Source organism: Perognathus longimembris, chromosome 6 (assembly GCF_023159225.1).
Source record: "Perognathus longimembris pacificus isolate PPM17 chromosome 6, ASM2315922v1, whole genome shotgun sequence".
In the NCBI taxonomy this organism is placed as follows: Eukaryota; Metazoa; Chordata; class Mammalia; order Rodentia; family Heteromyidae; genus Perognathus; species Perognathus longimembris.
In genome coordinates this window covers 85,742,744-85,763,931 of record NC_063166.1, presented here as the reverse complement: position 1 = coordinate 85,763,931, position 21,188 = coordinate 85,742,744, and the positions used below count along the sequence as shown (strand labels likewise).

At 56.9% G+C, this 21,188-nt stretch overlaps 1 protein-coding gene across 3 annotated transcripts; it reads left to right on the top strand.

Annotated features, from left to right (window-relative positions):
* The first annotated feature begins 4,071 nt into the window (after positions 1–4,071).
* On the top strand, positions 4,072–19,370 carry Tcfl5 (transcription factor like 5). 3 transcript variants are annotated; one of them, XM_048349709.1, is made up of 6 exons: positions 4,072–4,771; positions 5,606–5,789; positions 6,216–6,378; positions 8,069–8,312; positions 9,861–10,002; positions 18,604–19,370. In XM_048349709.1, exons 1-6 carry the CDS (start codon positions 4,155–4,157, stop codon positions 18,724–18,726), a joined length of 1,473 nt encoding a protein of 490 aa, XP_048205666.1. In that variant the 5' UTR covers positions 4,072–4,154; the 3' UTR covers positions 18,727–19,370. The 3 variants fall into 3 exon arrangements, with proteins under 3 accessions (XP_048205666.1, XP_048205665.1, XP_048205667.1); XM_048349708.1 differs by having other exon boundaries at positions 8,066–8,312; XM_048349710.1 differs by lacking the exon at positions 18,604–19,370 and having other exon boundaries at positions 4,155–4,771; positions 9,861–10,392.
* Positions 19,371–21,188: the final 1,818 nt, after the last annotated feature.

Below are 21,188 nucleotides of genomic sequence, written 5' to 3'. Positions count from 1 at the left end.
GGGGTGCCCTCTACTGATAACATGGGCCAGGTTCTGGTACACCCTGCGACTACCAGCTTGTGCCACCTAACCAGCCAGGAGCAGAGACCCAGCAGGGGTCTTGTAAGCAAGGCCTTGCTCTGTGAAGAGTTCAGTGGCACTCGTGGCAGTGCTGCCTTCCCCTCGGCTGGGTTCTCGGGTCCTTCCTGTCAGGAAGGAAGGCGGCTTGGTCACCCGTGGGCTAGCTGGAGCACGGCCTGCAGCCCCAGCAGACGGCAGGTGGATGCACAAAGTCCATCGTGGCGCAGACCAGGAAAGGTGACCCGAGGGGACAGAGGTGGGTGAGGGAAACTGAGGGCCTGGAAACTGCCACCCGTCTTCATGAAAGTAGTTGTGTGCGTGGCAGGTGCGTTGGGACTGCACGGTGCGAGGCCCAGGAGGGAAGTGTGTCATTGTAGGCTGCACCTCGCCAAGCCAGACTTCCAGCTTCCGCCCACCCAGACAGCTGAGCAGGTCCAGGGAGGGAAGAGACAGGGCTTGCCCACTGGCTACTGTTGCTGAGTGCGCGGGGCGGGGGGGGGGATGCAGGAGCCAAGGCGAGGCCTGGTGCCCGCCCGGCCGCCAGGGCAGCGGCCGCTCCCCTCGCTCAGAAAAGCGCACGGGACCCGCGAGTGCCAAAGCGTCCGTGGGAGGCTGCGACCCATCGGGCTCCCCCCAGGGCGACATGAGTCCCCGGGGGTCAGAGGCCCCCTGTGGCCAAGTGCTGTCCAGCCTGTGACCCTAAACTACTCAGGATGCTGAGAGCTGAGGGTCATGGTTTGAAGGCAATTAACCAGCAAAAGGCCAGACGGGAAGCTGTGGCTTAAACAGTAGAGCCCAGATTTGAGTAAAAAAGCTAAGCAAGAATATAGGGCCTTGAGTTTAAGCCCCAGTATGCGCACTCTCTCTCAATCTCTCTCTCCACACACACACACACACACACACACACACACTACAACCAAGTTTTAAAGTTTTTAGTTATATTACATTTTACAGTTATATTTTTACAGTTATATTACATAACTAATAATTGTAATTATTATGAAATTACAGGAAATGTAAAAGTAGTGCAGAGAAGTGACTCTCCTCACCCAGTTTCCCTCAACAATTGCATTTTTAAAACACAGCCACATGATCACCTCGGAGCTGGAAACTGACAGCATGTGCATGTGGGCAGATCTTGTTGTTTTTCATAACACGTGGTTGCGCGTTCACACAGCCACCACCACCGTCAGGACACAGCCTCCCGTCTCCACCGGGCTGCCCTGCTGTACGCCATCCGTCTGGAGGGTGGTGGTACCAGGCCCTTCTGTACGTGGTGCATGTCTTGTGGAGTCAACAGTGGCTGCAAGGCCTGGGCGCCAAGAGGCCCGCTGTGTGAGCTGTCTTGTTAACGGTCTTGCCATTGGCTAACTCAGCGTGGACAGCACTGGGGATCCTGTTTTGGGGCTCCGAGCGCATCGGGCTCAGGTCCAGGGTCTGTGCGCTTGCAGGATTTCCTGTCAGCACTTCCCCTGTCCCCACTGTGCTTCCCCGTCCCCTGTCCTTGGCTTCTCCTAACCTGGGGATGGTGTCTACATCACCATGGTGACTTCCACATACTTATCCTTCATAGACGTTTTGGAATTTTCCTAACTCAGTATATGCCAAAGAGACCGCTAACAAATTTACATTGTGCCTTTTGTAAGTACCTGTTTTTTTTTTTTTTTTTTTACAAGTCATGCTTGCTCCAGCTAAATGTAAGGTTTCTTCTTGAGAGCAACTTGACTCACTTGCAGCCTGAGGGACCCACTCCCTGGGAGCAGGTGTCTCTGTCCCTGGACATCCTTGGAAACCTTTGCTCGTGGCTAGCCAGTGTCCGGATGCTCTCCACCTGTCATGACTTGGGTGAGTCTATGCCCATATCATGTTTAGGGACAGAGACACCTGCTCCCAGGGAGTCCCTCAGGCCACAAGTGAGCTGTTATTCTCAAGAAGAAACCTTACCTATTAAGTGTAAAATAAGTGCTGATATTTTTTTTCAAAATGAGTATCCAGCTGTCTTGATATCCTTTGTCCAGAGCCATCATTTACCCCTGGGGATATTATTATTAGATGGAAAAACTTAAGACTCTAGTATAATATAATTACTTACTGATTGCAAAAAAAAGTATGTACTCCAAAGATAAATGGTACGCAAACTTAAAGAATCTGAGAGTCCTTGCAAGAAAATGATGCCTAAGTTCAAGGCCTCTAAACACCCTCCCTACTAAATGGAAAACGGACTTCCATGCATGAACCCACAGGGTGACACAGGATGTGATTGTTTTGAGCTTGCAAAAACAAAGAATGCGTATGGCATGATGCACTTTACACGTAGTACTCAGAGTGAGTGAACCTCAGGGGCTGGGCTAGGACCAGCCAGGCTGTGGCCAGTGTCAAAGGTGTGGCCTGGCCTTGGATCTGGCAGTCAGCCCTGGCGTCCTAGCCAAGAAAGAGAACTGTATGTCATTGGGTGTGTGGCTGGATTCCAGGCAGGGGTGTGCTACTCGAAAGCACTCAGGAGGCTGAGAACCCAGGATGGAGGTTTGAAGCCAGCCCTTCTCTCCTATAAATTACCAAAAGCCCTGAAGTGGAGCTGTGGCTCAAGTGGTAAAGCACCAGACTTGAGCAAAAAAACTCACAGACAGCGTTCAAGCTCTGAGTTCAAATCCAGGACCAGTGCAAACACACACACACACACACACACTCACAGAGCTGAGGGGCGGGTACAACCAGTGACAAGGCCAAGAGGATGTGGATCTGATACAGGGCCCCAGTGTGGCCTCTGACTGGCAGGGCGCTGGGGCTGGTGACCTGTCCTGGCGGAGGACCTGGGTGGGCAATGGGCCAATGTGGCCAGGGACGGATCCGGGAGGTGGGGGGTAGTGGGATAGAACCTGGGTCCCAAGGAACCTGAGGAGGCAGGACACGGGGACGGAGCCAGACCACAGGTGCAGGGCCGAGCACCAGGGCAGAGCCAGACACTGGGCGGGGCCAGACACGGGGGTGGAGCCGGACCACCAGGGCAGAGCCAGACACTGGGCGGGGCCAGACACGGGGGGCGGAGCCGGACCATAGAGGCAGGGCCGAGCACCAGGGCAGAGCCCGACACTGGGCGGGGCCAGACACGGGGGCGGAGCCGGACCATAGAGGCAGGGCCGAGCACCAGGGCAGAGCCAGACACTGGGCGGGGCCGAATACGGGGGCGGAGCCGGACCATAGAGGCAGGGCCGAGCACCAGGGCAGAGCCTGACACTGGGCGGGGCCAGACACGGGGGCGGGGCCAGACCCTAGGGGCAGGGCCGAGCACCCAGGCGGGGCCAGACGCGGAGGCGGGGCCAGACCATAATGGCAGGGCCAGACGCCTGGGTGGGGCCAGACCATAGTGGCTGGGTGGGGGACCTAGGCGGGTCCAGACGTCGCGGGGGCGGGGCCAAACCATAGTGGCAGGGCCAGACGCGGGGGCGGGGCCAGGACATAGGGGCAGGGCCGAGGACCTGGGCGGGGCCAGACGCGGGGGCGGGTCCAGACCCTAGGGGCAGGGCCGAGCACCTGGGCGGGGCCAGACGCGGGGGCGGGGCCAAGCCCTAGGGGCAGGGCCGAGCACCTGGGCGGGGCCAGACGCGGGGGCGGGGCCAGGCCCTAGGGGCAGGGCCGAGCACCTGGGCGGGGCCAGACGCGGGGGCGGGGCCAAGCCCTAGGGGCAGGGCCGAGCACCTGGGCGGGGCCAGACGCGGGGGCGGGGCCAGGCCCTAGGGGCAGGGCCGAACACCCGGGCCCAGCCAGGAACTGGGCGGGGCCAGAGTGCGCGCGCAGCCGGCCGGCCGGCCGTCGGGAGGCGGGGCCGCGACGGGGTGGCCGCGGGCGGGCGGTTGGCCGCGGGCGGGGGCGGAGCGGCAGGTAACGGAGGGGCGGGGCCGCACGGGAGGTGGGGTTACCGTTGCCGGGCGGGGCGGGGCGGCGCAGGCGCATCGCGGCCGCGGCCTCGGCTGTTCCGCCCCCCTCCCCCCCAACGGCGCGTCCGCGGTGGCCGGCGCTGGGTCCTGCTCGGGCCGCGTCCCCGCCTCGCCGCCCGTCCGCGCCCGCGCCCCGCCGTTGGGCCGCGCCGCGCCGGCATGTCGGGCCCCGGGCCGCGGGAGCCGCCGCCTGAGGCGGGCGCGGCGGGCGGCGAGGCGGGCCCCGAGGGCGCGGGCGGCGGGGACGCGGCGCTGGGCGAGCCGGGGCTGAGCTTCACGACCACGGACCTGAGCCTGGTGGAGATGACGGAGGTGGAGTACACGCAGCTGCAGCACATCCTCTACTCGCACATGGAGGCGGCGGACGGCGAGCTCGAGGCGCGCCTCGGCTCCGCGCTGCTGGCCGGGCCCGGCGCGGGCGCGGGCGCGGCGGGCGCGCTGGCCCCGGCGCCGCCCGTGTACCCGGTGCTGTGCCCGCCGCTGGCGGCCGACGCGCCCTGCCTGGGCCACGTCGACTTCCAGGAGCTGCGCATGATGCTGCTGGGCGAGGCGGGCGCGGCCGAGAAGACCCCGGGCGGGGCGGACGCGGCGCGGGCGCGGGCCGACGGCGCGGCCAAGGAGGGCGCGGGCGCCGCGGGGCCCGAGGGCGCGCCCGAGGCCCGGGCCAAGCCCGCCGTGCGCGTCCGCCTGGAGGACCGCTTCAACAGCATCCCCGCCGAGCCCCCGCCGGCGCCGCGCGGCCCCGAGCCCCCCGAGCCCGGCGTGGCGCTCAACAAGTGCGTGCAGGGGAGCCGGGGCGGCGGGGCGGGGCGTGCGGGGCGGGGGGGGGGCGCCCGGGGGGCCCGGGGTCGGCCGGGGGGCTTCCCGCGGGGCCTGGGTGCAAGGGAGCCCTGGGGTCTGCGAGGGTCCGCAGGGCCTCCTGTGGGGTCCGGGGAGCCGTGTCAGCCGGGATCTGGATGCGGGAGGGGCCCTTCCCCCCCACCCCACCCCTGTGGGGCAGAAGAGACCCGGAGGCCCCTGCATAGTGCCGGGAGGCCTGGACAGCGGACCACAGCCCCAAGTGGGGCCTTTGGGCGTGTGGGCCATGAGCCTTGTGTGACTGTGCACAGGGGCGAGGAGGAGAAGGGCTGTGCCGCCGCCCCGGGGGACCCGGTGCCTGGGGTGCTCCCGAGGGCCCACCCCCAGCTGCCCCAAGGTTGTGCGGCACAGGAAGGACCCTATCCATAGGAGTTTGGAGCTGTCAGGCAGAGCTGCAGCCTCCACGGCCCCCACCCCCGTCGTGGCCTCCAGGGCGGCCTTGAGGGAAACTGACACCTTGGGTGTTCCATCTGTGCCGGGACTTTCCATTGCTTCCCAGGGCTGGCCCGTCCTCACCAAGGTTCGGAGGGTGACAGAAGAGGTTGGTGTCAGGCGGTGCTCAGGACAGGAAGGAGCCCCCTGCACTGGAGAGCGGACTCCCCCTCCCGGCACAGCCACGCCCTGGGCAGCTGTGGACGCGCTGACCTCTGAGCCCAGGCGAATAAGACCGGCTGGTGGGGCAGGGGTGAGTGCAAGCGTAAGGAGTCTGCCACCTGTTCCTGAGGTTTCTGGGTTTTCTTTTGTCTTGGCAGTTTGGTGACTCTTATTCGGCATCCATCAGAATTAATGAATGTTCCGCTTCATCAGCAACAAAACAAATGTACAACATTAGTGAAAAACAAAACTGCTGCCGCCACTACTGCTTTACAGTTCACCTACCCGCTGTTCACAAGCGCGTGCTCCTCGGGTGGGAACTCCAGCCTTGCCCAGACGCAGGTGAAGCTCGCTCCGCCATGATATAACTTGACAGATTGAAACTTACCGTCCTCAGGTCCCAAGACTTTGTTTCTTTCATGAATAGGCAGCTTTCCAAAATTGGGAATATTCATGTTGTGCAGGGCTATTTTAAAATAGTGAAGGGAAGGTTTTTCAAGTTGGTGGATCAGTAGCTTCAGTGATTTGTGTGCTGAGCGCATTTTATCTGTGCAGTGAAGAGCAGATGGAGGAGCTAGGCATGGTGGCTCACACCTGTAATCCCAGCACTCTGGAGGCTGAGGCAGGAGGATCAGGAGTTCATGGGCAACCTGGAATACATAGTCAGTTCCAAGCCAGGCTTCACTGTGAAACCCTGTCTCTTAAAAACCAAACAGAACAAATTAAGCCACATATTGATAAAACTCCTGTTGCTTCATTTTTTTCCAGAGTTCTAGTAATTCATGTTCTATACTGGAAGCTGCCAAGCATCAGGATATTGGACTGCCTAGAGCATTTTCGTTCTGTTACCAGCAAGAAATTGAGTCCTCTAAACAGACTTTAGGTAGCAGAAACAAAGCTTTGCCCGAGCAGGTCTGGATTAAAGTGGGAGGTAAGCGATGGAAGCAGCAGGCCTCCTCTGACTGATTGGCTGATATTTGGGAGCATAAGGGGCTGGAGGTGGTTTAGAGACAGAAGACTGTCTCAGGCCCCGACTCTCTTTAATAGCAAAATGGCAGACTCAGTTTTCAGCAGTCATAGTTACGGGAAGTGCTGTAGTATTATTGTTGTGTTTTTTTCCTACTCTGTGAGTGAGGTGGCAGTCTGAACTCTTCTGGAAGCTAGGGTGCGTGTGCATGTGTGTGTACGCGCGTGTGTGTGGGTGTGCATAGGGGGGGAGACCCTGCAGGTGGTGGGGTGGTCAGGAGTAGGGGCCATACAGTGATCAGCAAGTCTGAGAATCTTGGAAGAGGCTGCAAGAGAACTTTGTTGATGGGGAAAGTTCTTAGCTGTTTTCCCGGGCAAAAGATTTTGTTGTTGTTATTTTCTTTTGGTGCCATTCTGGGGCTTGAACCGGGACTAGGCATTGTCCATGAGTGTTTTTCCACTGGAGGCTGGTGCTCTGCCACTTGAGCCACAGCTCCACTTCTCGCTTTTTGGTAATTAATTGGAGATAAGAGTCTCACAGACTTTCCTGCCTGGGCTGGTTTCGAACTTCAATCCTCAGATCTCAGCCTTCTGAGTAGCTAGGATTGCTGGCGTGAACTACTGGCGCCCAGTGACACAGTAGGACTGTTAAGCCAAGGTTTTGAGAGCTGAGAAACTGTGTGGGTGTCGTTTACCCCCTGCCCTCCAGCCCTTTCCCCTCTCTTCTCTCCTTGACATTTTAGGTAAAGTGTTTGTAGCATGTGTGAAGAACGCAGATGAGCCTTCATCTGGCCCCCTGCAGAGGTCTCCAGCTAAGGAAGCTGGTGTTAGGGAGCCCTGGCTTTTGTGGCGCCTGGGTGTTGTCGTACGTCCTCGCGTGCCGGCTGCTGCTGGTCTGGTGGGTGGTGGGCTTTGTGTCCTGTGCGTGCAGCACGTGGCAGGAATGCTGTGGTGTTCTTTATAGCTCCCACTCTGAGGCAAGTACGTATTCTGTCTCAAGCCACTTACGTTTTGTCTTCTTGTGAGCACTACAGTTAAACTATCAATTTCACATTAGAATAATGGGATATAAAGAAAACCTTTTTGGAGAAAATATTTCCAGCCTTTCTCATTCCGAATTTCAGGAAAGACATGTTGGTTTCTGTAGTCCTAGGTGAGGATGCCTGTCGACTGGAGAGGGGGAGGCTTGCATGGTCGCGCGGCTTGTGTAGCACTCGGTGTTAATTTGGGCCAGGTTCACGCTCCATTTTTTTTTTTTTGGCCAGTCCTGGGCCTTGGACTCAGGGCCTGAGCACTGTCCCTGGCTTCTTCCCGCTCAAGGCTAGCACTCTGCCTCTTGAGCCACAGCGCCGCTTCTGGCCGTTTTCTGTATATGTGGTGCTGGGGAATCGAACCTAGGGCCTCGTGTATCCGAGGCAGGCACTCTTGCCACTAGGCTATATCCCCAGCCCTCACGCTCCATTTTGCAGTGCAGGGTAGACTTAGCACTGCCATCAAAGCTGCGCATTTTTATCTCTTTCTTGTGTACCCCATAATGCCTGTATCTTAGATGGAAAATGCAAAAAAAAATGAGCTCAGCACTAACAAGTGAATATTAACTTATTGAATAAGAATAGAAAAATAAATGACCTCTTTTTCCTTCTTTTGCAAAGAAGAAGCGCTATGTAAACAAGCCATAAATAAGAGGAATCGGAGTAGGATCCGTCAGTTGGACACAAGTATAGAACGGAGAGCCCTTGGAGAGATCCAGAATGTGGGTGACGGCTCCACAGCGGCGCAGGGGGCCTGGCAGTCCTCGGAGTCCTCACAGTCCACCCTGGGGGAGCAGACGCAGAGCGGACCCCAGGGAGGAAGATCTCAGCGTCGGGAGAGGCATAACCGGATGGAAAGAGACAGAAGGTAAAGCTTGGGATTGCTTGTCAGGGCTGGGCCAGGGGTCCCCCAAGACCACCCAGGTTCAGTAGCCACTGGTGGACTCGAGGCCCTGACTTAGTGCGGGAAAGGATGTAGTGATGAGCAGAGTTGCGCGGGAGGCGTGGAGGGCAGGCACCGGCTTCTTCCCCGCAGCCCGCGGGCCGCCCGCTGCACAGCGGGAAGGGCTGCGTGCAGGAGTGCTCCGAGCCCTCCGGCTAGGGCTCCGCTCATCCGCTCAGCCTTCCCAGCCACGCGCGGCCAGGCGAGAGCATTGCGCCGTCCCTGCAGAGGTGGCTCTGTGAGCCGCTCCCCCCTCCCACACCGGGGCGGCCGGCCTGGCGCCGGCTATCAGCCGTGGAGCCTGGGGCCAGCAAGCTAGTCCTGCACCGTGGGCAGAGTCACCGTGCATTTTGTTCAGTTGAACTCGGGGCCTGGCGCTGTCCCTGAGCTCTTCAGCTCAAGGCTAGCTGGCTCTCTACCACGTGAGCCACAGTGCCATTGGAGATCAGAGTCTCCTAGACTTTGCTTTGGATCTCTATCTCAGATCTCAGCCTCTTGAGTAGCGAGGACGACAGGTATGAGCCAGTGCCCAGCTGTTGCCTTTCTTACAATACTTGTTCACACCTTCTAACCGAGGAACTTCTCTGAACTCACTGACCTCTGTTTGATTTATCAAGTATCTGGGAGTCATCTCTTACTGCATGTCAACTTTTGGAATTGTGAATTTTCACTCTAACATCTTTGCATCTTCTGTCAAGTTTTTCTCATCTATAAAATAGGAATGTTTCCAACTGCACAGACTTGATTTGAGGGGCTCAGAACTAAATGAGCTGATAGGTAGAGTTTTGGCAGGGTGCCTAGAAGCGAGGGTGCATCGTGCCAGCTGTTGGTTTTCTTTTACAAAGTCTCTGATTCCACTTCTTTGTGTACAGGTGTACAGATGCACAAGAGCCACATTGTAGACATTTTTATATTGTTTCACGGAATGCAAGATGCAAGTTGTAATGTCACTTCTCTTTAGAGCTTTGTTTGGTTTTCAGTGCTGAGGATTAAAGCCAGGGCTCTCCCGCTGGGTTGGGATTCAGCAGAGCCGTGGTTGGCGGCAGCGGTCAGTTTGGTCCTCAGGGAGTCAGGCTGTTCCTGAGCTTCTGCAGCAGCACGGAGCTTGTCTGACAGTGTGTGCGCAGCCCTGGATTGAATGGGGCCGGCCATGTGCGGCGGTCCACTGCCCTCCTACATGGGGAAGGCCCTGGGTTTCCTCCCCTGCATCCTAAGGAGGTGGTGGGTGGGGAATGACCTCCCAGAAAAAGCACACACAGAATTTTGACTCCAGTTTGACCATGGCCTCCGTGCGCCGACTGGCGCTCGGAAGCCAAGAGCTTGAGGGCTCAAAGCGTCCCGGGAGGGCCCATTTGCCAAGCGAGCACGCGGTCAGCTCCGGGAGCTCTGTTTCCTTTGAGTAAAATAGTGAACCTCCTATTGCTCTTTTCTTCACCAGCTGCCCTGTGTGATTACTCTGGGTTTTGACTGCAGGCGCAGAATCCGAATTTGCTGTGATGAGCTGAATCTTTTAGTTCCGTTCTGCAACGCAGAGACAGATAAGGCAACAACCCTTCAGTGGACCACGGCATTCCTGAAGTATATTCAGGAAAGACACGGGGATTCTCTTAAAAAGGTCAGTATGTAAGTAGGCCAGGTAGGGGTTTGCTCACCAGTGTTTTTTTATATTCTTCTTTCCTGAGTATCTCTCAAGCTACCCTTGGTTGCCAGGAATCTTAACATCAAATTCTAGGGCCAATGTGAAGGACACTTATGAACGCTATCCCTTATTAAAGTCACGTCACCGCCCAGACTTGCTTACGAAAGGGCAGTATGCAAATGGCTATTGAGCCTGAGTTGTCAGGTAACAAATTGGGCACTTGCTATGTAGTATATTGCATTGGAGCCTGCAAGATGTGTAGGACATGATATTTGCCCTCAGCAAAACTGTGAAAATGAAGAAAGCAGATTGAGAGCAAAGGTAGATGGGCATCCAGTAGGTAGTCTGGGCTGGCAGGTGTGTTCAGAGGCAGCGCCCCGGGCTCTGCTGCAAGGCAGGTCTGGTCCGCGTGGGGGTTGACTGGCCTGGGGGACGGAGAAGGGGAGCCGCGGTGGGTGGGTTCTGCGCTGTGCGTGGGGCTTCAGTGCCCGGCCGGCTCTGAGTCAGGGCGTGGAGCTCTTGTCCCTCTCGGGGTGCTGAGGCCTTAGTGAAGAGAGCACCCCCACCCCGTATCCAGATGCCGTGCCCGCCCGAGCTGTCGGCCACGGGGAACCCCGCGTTCCTCCCGGAGGACGGGCTCAGGCGGGCACGGCAAACCCGGGAACTTCCAAAGGGGCGCCTGTGAGACGCCCCTCGAAGCCAGGCTGCGCCGCCCCCCCCTGCCCCCCGTCCGCAGGGCAGTCGCATCTCCGCTGCCCGCCCTGTGCCTCCTCTCCACTCAGGTGCAGCCCTGTTGAGTTGAGCTTGCTCTATGTAGTTACGTGTGCTGTTGTCCTTGAATATCACGTGTTGATGGTGGACTGTCGGTTTGTCATAATAAAATAAAGCTTTACTGTGTGTTAAAAGGCTTAATGTTTGGATTTGTGTATCTATTTCTAGTGAACTATTGATCTACTGCAATTCAATACAATGAGAGTTTGTAGGTTTTGAAATGTTCGTCACCTGTACTCAAAGATTATTACATAGATTTAAAACTATGGATATGACATTCTATACTGCCTCTTGGATGGTTCTAGAATTTTAGGATATTGAACTTGTAGATTATCTCTAGGTTGGCTTATGAGGCCCAACAGGCTTGAAATCTGGCGAGTAGAATGTTGTCGGCCTGAGTAGTCGGTTATTTTTGTAGTCGTTGCGCCCTTTTTCTTGCATGCATGGTTTTGTTCTGTTTTGGAGGGGTCCGTACAGGGGTTTGAACTCCGGGGCCTTGTGCTTGCAAGGCAGGGGCACTACACTTGAGCCACGCCACCACCCCTTCTTTTGCTGTAGTTATTTTTCAGCGAGGGCCTTGTGTTTTGCCTGAACCGGCTTTGGACGGTGGTCCCCCATCTCTGTGGCCACGTGGCCGGTGTTGCAGCCGCGGCCGCCACCCCTGGCTTCAGTGAGGGCTCTGAGGAGTGTGCAGGGCTGTGCGGGCCTGTGTGCCCAGCCCTTGACCGTTACCATGCCTCCACATGGCTTCACACACACACTTCAGAGACAGCCACAGACGTGAGCCTCCATCTCAAAATAGCTCTGCAGGTGCCCCAAAAGGCAGCCCGTCCCCAGCCCCACAGAGCTGGCGGCAGTGTCTTGCTGGCTCTCACCCCCTCCCTCTTGCCCCCGGTGTTCTTATCGTGGTCTTTGTAGCTGGCCCAGCACTTGGCCGTGGGTTGTGCTCTGCATTGGAGTCTGGTGCTCAGTCCTTCCTCCGCGGCAATCCTTCTGCGCCCAGCGTGCGTCTTGGCCGGTGGCTGTAGAGTTCCTGCTTCTGGACGTAGCTGTTTGTGATCATTTGTGCCTGTGTACATGGGCACTGGTCCTGGGGCTTGAACTAAGGACCTCACGCTGTCTCTTGACTTTTTTACTCAAGTCTGTTGCATGCGCCACAATTCCATTTCTGGTATTTTACCAGTAAATTGGAATTGAGAGTTTCAAAGATTTGTCTGTGTTGGTTTCTCAGTCTCCAAGAGGGCTAGGATTACAGATGTGAGCCCCCGTGGGAGGAGGAGCTGGGGTTACGGTGCGTGTGAGCCCCCGTACGAGGGAGAGCTGGGGTTACGGTGCGTGTGAGCCACCATGGGAGGGAGAGCTGGGGTTACGGTGCGTGTGAGCCCCCGTAGGTGGTTTCAGGGAGGCTCCTGGAGCTTGGCCAGCCCCTGTCCCTCCCTCCACAGTTTTCTTTCTCACCCGTCCCTGGGCCGCGGCAGGAAGAACCAGTCCCTGGCTCGGGTGGGCGTGGGCTGGGAGCCCCTCTTTCCCCTGCAACCCTGGTGCCCTCACTCCAGTCCCAGGACGGTTTGCCCCTGCCAGGGCAGCAGCAGCCACTGGCCTCCCCCCTGCCAGCCAGCACCGCCCTGCCGCGGGGCCCGCGAGCCCACCGGCACTGCGCGCCCGCTAAGGTGTCGTCTGCGTGGAAAGCCCTGCGTGGGATATGGATGAGGGAGTCTTTGCTCACGTAATTGCATGCGTTGCGGTTTTGCACACGTAAAGCCCCATCTGCAGGAAGGATCACGCTGGGTGGGGTGTTGAGCACTGCATGGCACCCGTGTGTGTGAGTGTGAGTGTGAGTGTGAGCTGCTGCCTTGCACACACCCGGTGGCCCACGCGAAGCCACCGCACCAGGCTCTGCGCCGGGGGTGGAGGTGGCCGCAGCGACCTGTGCGCTCCCGCCACTGCCGACGCCCGCTGTTGCGTGGCTGTTTGGTGGCTGTGGCGCGGCTGTGGCGTGGCTCTTGCGTGGCTCTTGCGTGGCTGTGGGCCGCACGTGAAGCGGCTGGGGGCGGGGGCTGCTTCGTGTGATTACACAGGCTCGGGAATGTCTGCGATGGCCTGTGTTTGGCACAGATGGCAGGAGAGGGGGGCCCCGCCGGGGGCTCCTGCAGCGGCTCGAGAGCCTGTGTCCCGTGGAATCTCATTCCCATTGGCACGTGTGTGAAGCGTGTCACAGCTCCTGCGCTGTGTGCAGCAGTGTGGGTCCTGACCCGGGACCGGCGCGTAGGAGGCGGCCTCTCTCTGCTCTCCAAGTCTGCGTCTGCCTTGCCCTTGTCACTCTGCTCTCTTGCTGAGGGCCGGCTCTGGGCATTCTGGGGAGCCAGCCCTGGACCCCTTTACTTGCAGCATTGCTGTGTGCGCCATTCCCTGTTACTATTTAAAATCTTAGGTTCCCAGGCTCTGGTGGCTCACGCTGTCCTCCCAGCGACTCAGGGGGCTGAGACCTGAGGGCCGCGGTTCACAGCCAGCCCACGGGACTCCTGATTTCAAGTAACTGGAAGTAGAGCTGTGGCTCCTGTGGTAGAGCACTAGCCTTTAGCAAAAAGGGACAGCACTGAGGCCCTGAGTTCAAGCCCCAGGACCAACACACACACACACACACACACACACACACACACACACACGCCTTCTATTGGTTACTTTCTGTAAGGTTTTTTTTGAGGGGGGGAGCCAAGTTGAAAGTCTATTTTTACTCTTGCTTCCTAGTGAATGCACTTCAAGCAAATTTCTGTTTTACTACTGTTTCACATATATCCTGCAGGTTGAAATATAATGCTTTAACTTTCTCTGAGCAAGTTTTGCTTTCCTCTTTAGCAAGTGGATTCTCTGGGAATTTCTGTCTATTGTGTGTACAATGCTGGGTGTAGGCCTGGGGCCTGTACATGCCAGGCAAATACTCCACTACTAAACTGGGCCTCCAGTCTCAAGTTCCTGTCATTCTAGAAAAAGCTGCTCACTTGTTTCTTATAGTTTTCCTACATTGTGATCAATGAAGATGCTCTGTGTATAAAAAAAAACTAGTTAAAAAATTTCCGGAGTCTTGGCATTCTGACCTTTTATGTGGTCAACTAAGGAAGCTCATGAATATTTAGAAATAATATGCATGCTTCGTTGAGAGAATTCTGCATGTTTATTAGGCTGAGATTGTTGAGGTTTGGGCCACCTCTTCCCTCTCATCTGTCAGGCCTGTGTGTGCACCGCTGCTCTGGTTACACCTGTGCTCTGAGCGTTTGCTTCGCATACTTGGCGCCTTTGCTAGGCGCGTACAGACGCCCACCGGTCTGATGTCCCCTGAGTACCTTCTTGAGTCAGTTTGAAGTCTCTTTCCTTGTTCCTCCTCGCTTGGACTTTAACCCTTCCTTGTGACTTCCTGGAGTGTTTTCTGAATATCAGTAGAGCCATCTCTGGTTTTCTTCTAAGAAATATATAGCCTTATTATCGAAATTATGATCATAGTTATAAGCCTAATAAAGCAGTTACTTTGGTCAAACGCCATCTTGAAATGTTCTGATTACGCGTAAGAATTCATTTACCCAGCCTGTGATCTGAGTCACTTGGGAGACTGGGGATTGCAGTGTGCCGGCAGAGGGACCAAGACCTCCCAGGGCTCTAGCCCCCCCCAGCAGGCCCGCCCTGTCATCCCCAGGGCCAGGTGGGGCCTAAAGCCAGGCCCTACCTTCCAAGTAGGCAGTGCCAGAGAGGCTGGAGGCGTGGCTTCAGGGTAGAGCCCCAGCCTGGTGGAGCGCAAGCCCCGAATTCAGGATCCTTGGATCCCGAATCCAAGCCCTGAATCCGGACTGCCAGAAAACAAAGACAACGTCTTAAAAAAACAAAACAACAATAAAAAAACAACACCCGCTTCTCATGTTTTGTTGAAAATAGGTGCTAAGTGAGAGCATGATGAGGGTAACTTAGAGGTTACCCAGGTGTGACCCCCCCCCCGCCTTCTGCTGGGCCTGGGGGTGCATCACCCCGCCCTGCCTGCACTGAGACAGGGGCTCACACTGGCCCCGCCCTGCCTGCACTGAGACGGGGGCTCACACTGGCCCCGCCCTGCCTGCACTGAGACGGGGGCTCACACTGGCCCTGCACTGAGACAGGAGCTCACACTGGCCCCGCCCTGCCTGCACTGAGACAGGAGCTCACACTGGCCCTGCACTGAGACGGGGGCTCACACTGGCCCCGCCCTGCCTGCACTGAGACGGGGGCTCACACTGGCCCCGCCCTGCCTGCACTGAGACGGGGGCTCACACTGGCCCTGCACTGAGACAGGAGCTCACACTGGCCCCGCCCTGCCTGCACTGAGACGGGGGCTCACACTGGCCCTGCACTGAGACGGGGGCTCACACTGGCCCTGCACTGAGACGGGGGCTCACACTGGCCCTGCACTGAGACAGGAGCTCACACTGGCCTCGTCTTGTGCCGGATAGGTAAGGAAACAAAGCTCGCGTGTGTCTGAGACATGATTCTCTTCTTCTTTGTGGCTTTTGTTTAGTTATTCTAAAAGGTAAATTCTACCTAGCCAAATATAGGCGATGTTTTTCTGTATCACAGCGTGGTACACCGGAAGCCTGATTCAATACCTACTAGAGTTACAGTGACCAAAACAGCATGATCTGGCATAAAAACAGATTCAGACCAGCAGAACCGATCAGAGATCTCAGAAATAAGCCCATGCACATTAAGCCAACTGATTCTGGACAAGGGTTCCAGTCTCTTCCACATGCTGCTGGGAAAAAGAGTTCCACATATGGGGCTCTGGGACGTACCCCTCTCTCACCAGACAAAAATCAGCTCCAAATGGATCAACAGCATGAATGTCGGAGTGCCTACCTCCTGCCTCTCAAGCATGAGGCTGAGCGCAAACCCCAATGCCACGAAAAAAGATATTAACTAAAGACCCGAACTACTAGGACAAAATGGGGAAAACGTCAAAATCACTGGTGCAAGCAATGATTTCCCAGGAAGGATCCCCAAAACAGGAAAAAAAAGGGCAAAAATAAATGGGATTCTATTAAGCTAAAAGGCTGTACAGCAAAAGAGCAAATGAGCAAAGTACAGGGACTGCAGAATGGCAGCCACTTGTCAGTGACTCATCTGAAAAGATTAATTTCCAGAGTATGTGAGGAATTAAGAAAATCAATTAAAGAATGAGCAAATGATCCAAATAGACACTAATAGAAAAAGGAAATAGGATTTCATGAGCCACCAGGGAAATGCAAAGCAGGACTACACTGAAGTACCATCTCTGCCCAGTTAGAATGGCTGTTTTTAAAAGAAGGCTGCATGAGGGAGAAAGGAACCACAACGTAGCTGGTGAAAACAGAACCCGAAGGTTCTTTTCCTCAAAAGACCAAAACTGGATCTACCACATAATGTGGTTTTACTGCCTCAGGGTGTATGAGAGAAGGCAGTGAAGCCAGCATCCCAAAGAGCTGTGTGTGCTCACAGCTCTTATGGCCAAGATGGGGGGTCAGCCCAGGGGCCCAGGAGGAGAGGGTGAAACCTGAGTGATACAGAAGAACAAACCTGGTCATTTGCAGCAAGATGCACAGCCCAGAGGACGTTACGGTCAATGGTAGTAGCCAGAAACGAAGACCAAGATGCCATTGGTGGAAGTTAAAGGACATCGGCGTGCAGGAGGAGTTGGGAAGGGAAGGGTGTGGGGACGCAGGCAGACTGGAATCCCAGATCAGCCTGTTGTAGCCATATGTTGAACTATTAACACCAAACTATATCGATAGGTGTAGCTGATACATGTTATCTAAAATAATGTTAAATGTTTTCTCTTACATTGCATCCTAAAACTTGAAATTTTCTTTGGTACTGGGGGTTGAAATCAGGGCGTGGCTTTTGGTTTGCTTTTCAGATGGGCCTTGTGCTTTGTCCTGGGCAGGCCTCGGGCCCCAGTCCTCGTACCTCTACCTCTCAAGCAGCTGGGATCGTGGGCGTGTACTACCATGCCCAGCTTGCATCCGAAAGCCTTTTGAGGCAGATTCTGATGCACGGACAGAGCTTCTGAGCAGGGGTGGGGGGGGTGGGGGGGTGGGGTAGTTGGAAGTGGCGATGGCTTTGGTTGAATGTAATTTCGATGTGGATAGGTAGAATGTTGTGGTCAGTACAGATGATCTGGAATTTAAATCAACAGCAGCAGTGCATATCTTTCTCTCTCCCTTCCTGAATTAAATAAAGGCTTACTGTAATGCAGTGACAAATGGCAACACAAAATTGAAAAATGGCCAAAGGTGAAACTGGGGACGTGGCTCAAGTGGTAGAATGCCAGCGGTGAGCAAGCTGAGCAAGAGCTTGAAGCCCTGACTGAACAGTGAGTGCCCCGGACCCGCACAAATAGATAGATACTTCATCTGGAAAAAGTAGGGCGGGGGTGGGGGGGGCAGGTGGCAAAGCACTAGAATAGACATTTTCCAGAGATGTATGTGAATGTCCGTAAGAGCAGGAGAAGAGACTCGGACTCAGCTTTAGTGGTCAGTAAGCAAATGCTCCTCCTAACCCGTGAGCGTGCTATTAGGATGACTGGAAATAGCAAGTGCTGGCGACTATGGGCCTGGAGCTGTGCGGCGATGGCTGGAGTGTGAAACGCACAGCTCCTGTGGAGGAGCGCATGGCATTCTTTCAGAAGAGCAGGATTGCCGTAGAAGCCAGCCATTTGCATTCCTGGCTGTAAACCCAGAAGAATTGGACATAGGGAGCCAGACTGTACTTGGCTATGGAGATGCACAGCAGCACTGTTCACAGTGGTGCAAAGGTGGTGTCAACAGGTAGACACTGCCTGTCAGAACCTTCCAGAACCTCATCAAACCTAGCCTAGGCCACTGGCTGGTAGGAAATTCAGGGAACCACATGTTAAACTGTTCCATGGATATGCGAAACCCACTGTGGACAAATGATTCCATGTCTTCAGTAAACAAACGCCACAGGAGCCGGCTGGGGGCTCGCGCCTGTAATCCCAGCTGCTCAGGAGGCTGAGGGCTGAGGATCACGGATTGAAGCCAGCCCAGACAGGAACCGCTTATCGCCAATGATCTCAAAAAAGCTGGAAGTGGCGCTGTGGCTCAAGAGTAGGGCACCAGCCTTGAGCAAAAGAAGTTCAGGGCAGCGCCCAGGCCCAGAGTTCAAGCCCATAACCACCACCAACAACAACAAATTAGAGGGGCGGGGTGACAAAACCAGGGACCCACAGCTGGCAGGGTGCCATGGGGAGCCCCTGCCTGAGCAGAGGACCTCACCAGCCTTGGGCCCAGACACAAGTGGTGGACGCGGCGCATTGTGTGTTATGTAACTTCCACCGCAGTAAGTCTCCGCCTTCTTTGACAGTGTACTCAGACATTGTGAGACTTTATTGGGAACGCTGTATATGGATGTGTGTGTGCTCACACGCGTGCACACACACATGCACACACACACGTACAGTGTAACCGCTGCTGGACAAATCCTATTTTTCTCATCCCATTTGCCTCTTTATGTGACTTAGGTTGGTGAGTGGCACCGTTTAGACGCGTCTATGGTGATCTTCTTCCGTGTGAACCGGCATGCCCGGCTTATTGATCGGTATGGGGTCACACTGATACTTTCCTGGGGCTGGCTTTGAACCGCAGTCTTCCTGACCTCCACCTCCCGAATGACCGAGATTACAGGCGTGAGCCGCCGCGCCCCCCCCGCCCACCCCAGCCTCTTGTGCTTCTGAAGACCTCAGCACTCCACACCTGTGAATTCAGGGCATTAACGATCGCTTCTTGACTTTAGGAATTTGAGAGCGTGTTTTGCGGTAAAACTGGCAGAAGGCTGAAGCTGACCAGACCAGACTCCTTGGGAACCTGCCCTGCACAGGGGAGTCTGCAAAGCAGCCCCGCCATGGAGCTCAAGTGACTGGACTGGCCCGGGACCTGGGGGCGAACGGCATTCCCGCGGGACTGGGCACATGTCCCTCGTTCCTGGAGCCCCTCTGTGACAGCCCACCTCGGAAAGGGACATGGCTCGGCGGACGGGACTCCAGCAGGGACGTCGAGAGCACATTTTGTGAAAGTATGTATCTAAGGCAAAATACGTACCCATGACTGTCCTAATGACCATTTGAGGATAAAGACATCTTGATAATTTGTAAGTAGTTTTTCAATTATCTGTCTGATTTCCATCATGTGTTCTTAACATGATAGCTTAAGAAATTAACATCCTTTGCAATTTTTTTAGTCTTACCAAGACTAGAGAAAACATTTCTTTTTACTTATTTTATTTATATTTTAAAGATGCCCCTTTAGCAATTGGAAAATGTAAATTGTTAACTAGTCGTTTGGAGATTTTATTTCATGCGTTGTATCACTCCCCACTGTAATTCTTCCTGTCTCATGGTACTAAAAAGTACAGCACTCTCCTGAAACATTTTGCAAAAAAATTTCCAGAGACTTCTTTAAAGCTACTTTTGTCCGTAAATATTTTTCTCAATAGATGCTTAAATGCTCATATTTTCATATTGTGAGTCATGGCTTTATGTGAAATAAACTGTTTGGAACAGAGCGCCCCAGTGAGTGGCCTTACTCATGACCGCAGGTGCGTCCGCAGACTGTGCCGGGAGCTCCGCTGAGGGCTGTGTGGCAGAGCCGCAGAGCAGGGGACGCAGGCTGGCGCTTGTGGGGGAGGGGCTCGCCAGCTCGACACAGTCGGTGTTTTCTGTTACACTGCAGTCGGTTGCTAATCTGGAACTTGGTATCATTTTATTGGGATCGTGCCACAACAGACTTTGTGGAAATGCTATGTAAACAAGTCACGGAGTGTTTTCATGGAATTGAACGCCACTCCCTAGATGCAGCTTCGCCCGTCTCAGACGCCGGCTTCACAGTGTCCTCTGGGCCCGTGTGGGCGGCACGCGGTCCTGGGCGGGCGGGCGGGCGGGCGGGCGGGCTCTGCGGGCAGGACGCGCGCCGGGCCGTGCGCTCGGCCCGCGTGCCGGCGGCTGGCAGCTCGGCTCGGGAGCCGTGGCCCGGCGGGTCACTGCGGCCGCCGCCGCCCGGGGCCCTGGGCGTGGTCCGCTTCCCACCGCCGGCCCGCGGTGCTTCAGGAGCCCCGGGGGCCCGACTTCTCCCCAGCCCCTCCGACCACGGCGCCCTGGCAGGCGGACGTGTCGCAGGTCCCCGGCGCGCCCTGAGCCCCCGCGGCGCCAGGAAGGCCGGCGTCCCCAGGAAGCCCCGGCTCCCCGTGCGCCCCGTCTCTGCCGTCTTTGCTGACGCCGGGCGCGCCCGGAGGCCCTGCCGCCAGGAGAGAAGGGCGGGTGAGAGGCCGCAGGCACCCGAAGCAGCCGGCGCGGAGCTGTGCGGGGGGGGGGGGGGGGGGGGGGGGGGGGGGGGGGGGCGGGCCCCGGGAGCCACAGGGAGGGGGCGGTGGCCCCGCGGGTGTCCCGCACTCTGCTTTCAGAAGGGTTCGCGGGGCAAAGAGTGGATTGGGCGAGGAAGGGAAAGCGGGCGGCCAGAGATTTGATGAATTGGGGGCGACAGCCTTGGGGATGGGCTGAGGGGGGCAGAGGGCGGTCAGCCCCCGAGGGGAGCGGACCCCAGCCATTCACCGGCACGGCCACCCAGGTGGTGAGGGCCCCTCGGCATGGGGGGGGGGGGTCGGCCTGTTGAGGCCTGGACCACAAGGGGAGGAGGAGGAGCCCAGGGCGCCAGCGCCGCCGGGACACACGGGCCTGCGTGCTGACTACTTTTAGGTGCTGGGGTAGCAGGAGCTCCGGGTTCCTGCCTCCAAAAGCAAACCGCACTTGGTTGCGAGAAGAGGGAATGTGTTGAGAGCCCCCCCCCAAACATCACGGTGGCAGTGGCCACCTACCTTGGAGCCCCTGGTCCCCTGCAGGTCCATCCAGCCCGCGCCTGCCGTGCCCTTGTCTCCTTTGTCACCCTGGCTGCCTGCAGTGAGGGAGGACAGTCGCTGTACACACGCCACAGCGTGGCCCTGCCTGCGCGTGCTCCACACACTCGCTAACGCGGAGGGCACCCACGCCACGGCGTGGCCCTGCCTGCGCGTGCTCCACACACTCGCTAACGCGGAGGGCACCCACGCCACGGCGTGGCCCTGCCTGCGCGTGCTCCACACACTCGCTAACGCGGAGGGCACCCACGCCACGGCGTGGCCCTGCCTGCGCGTGCTCCACACACTCGCTAACGCGGAGGGCACCCACGCCACGGCGTGGCCCTGCCTGCGCGTGCTCCACACACTCGCTAACGCGGAGGGCACCCACGCCACGGCGTGGCCCTGCCTGCGCGTGCTCCACACACTCGCTAACGCGGAGGGCACCCACGCCACGGCGTGGCCCTGCCTGCGCGTGCTCCACACACTCGCTA

Excerpts from the sequence above, each read along its gene's own strand:
- Tcfl5 (XM_048349708.1), top strand. The coding sequence starts at position 4,155 with ATGTCGGGCCCCGGGCCGCGGGAGCCGCCGCCTGAGGCGGGCGCGGCG. Across the intron at positions 4,772-5,605 it reads CCCGGCGTGGCGCTCAACAA|TTTGGTGACTCTTATTCGGC; the intron begins GTGCGTGCAGGG and ends TTGTCTTGGCAG. Across the intron at positions 6,379-8,065 it reads GGTCTGGATTAAAGTGGGAG|AAGAAGCGCTATGTAAACAA; the intron begins GTAAGCGATGGA and ends TCTTTTGCAAAG.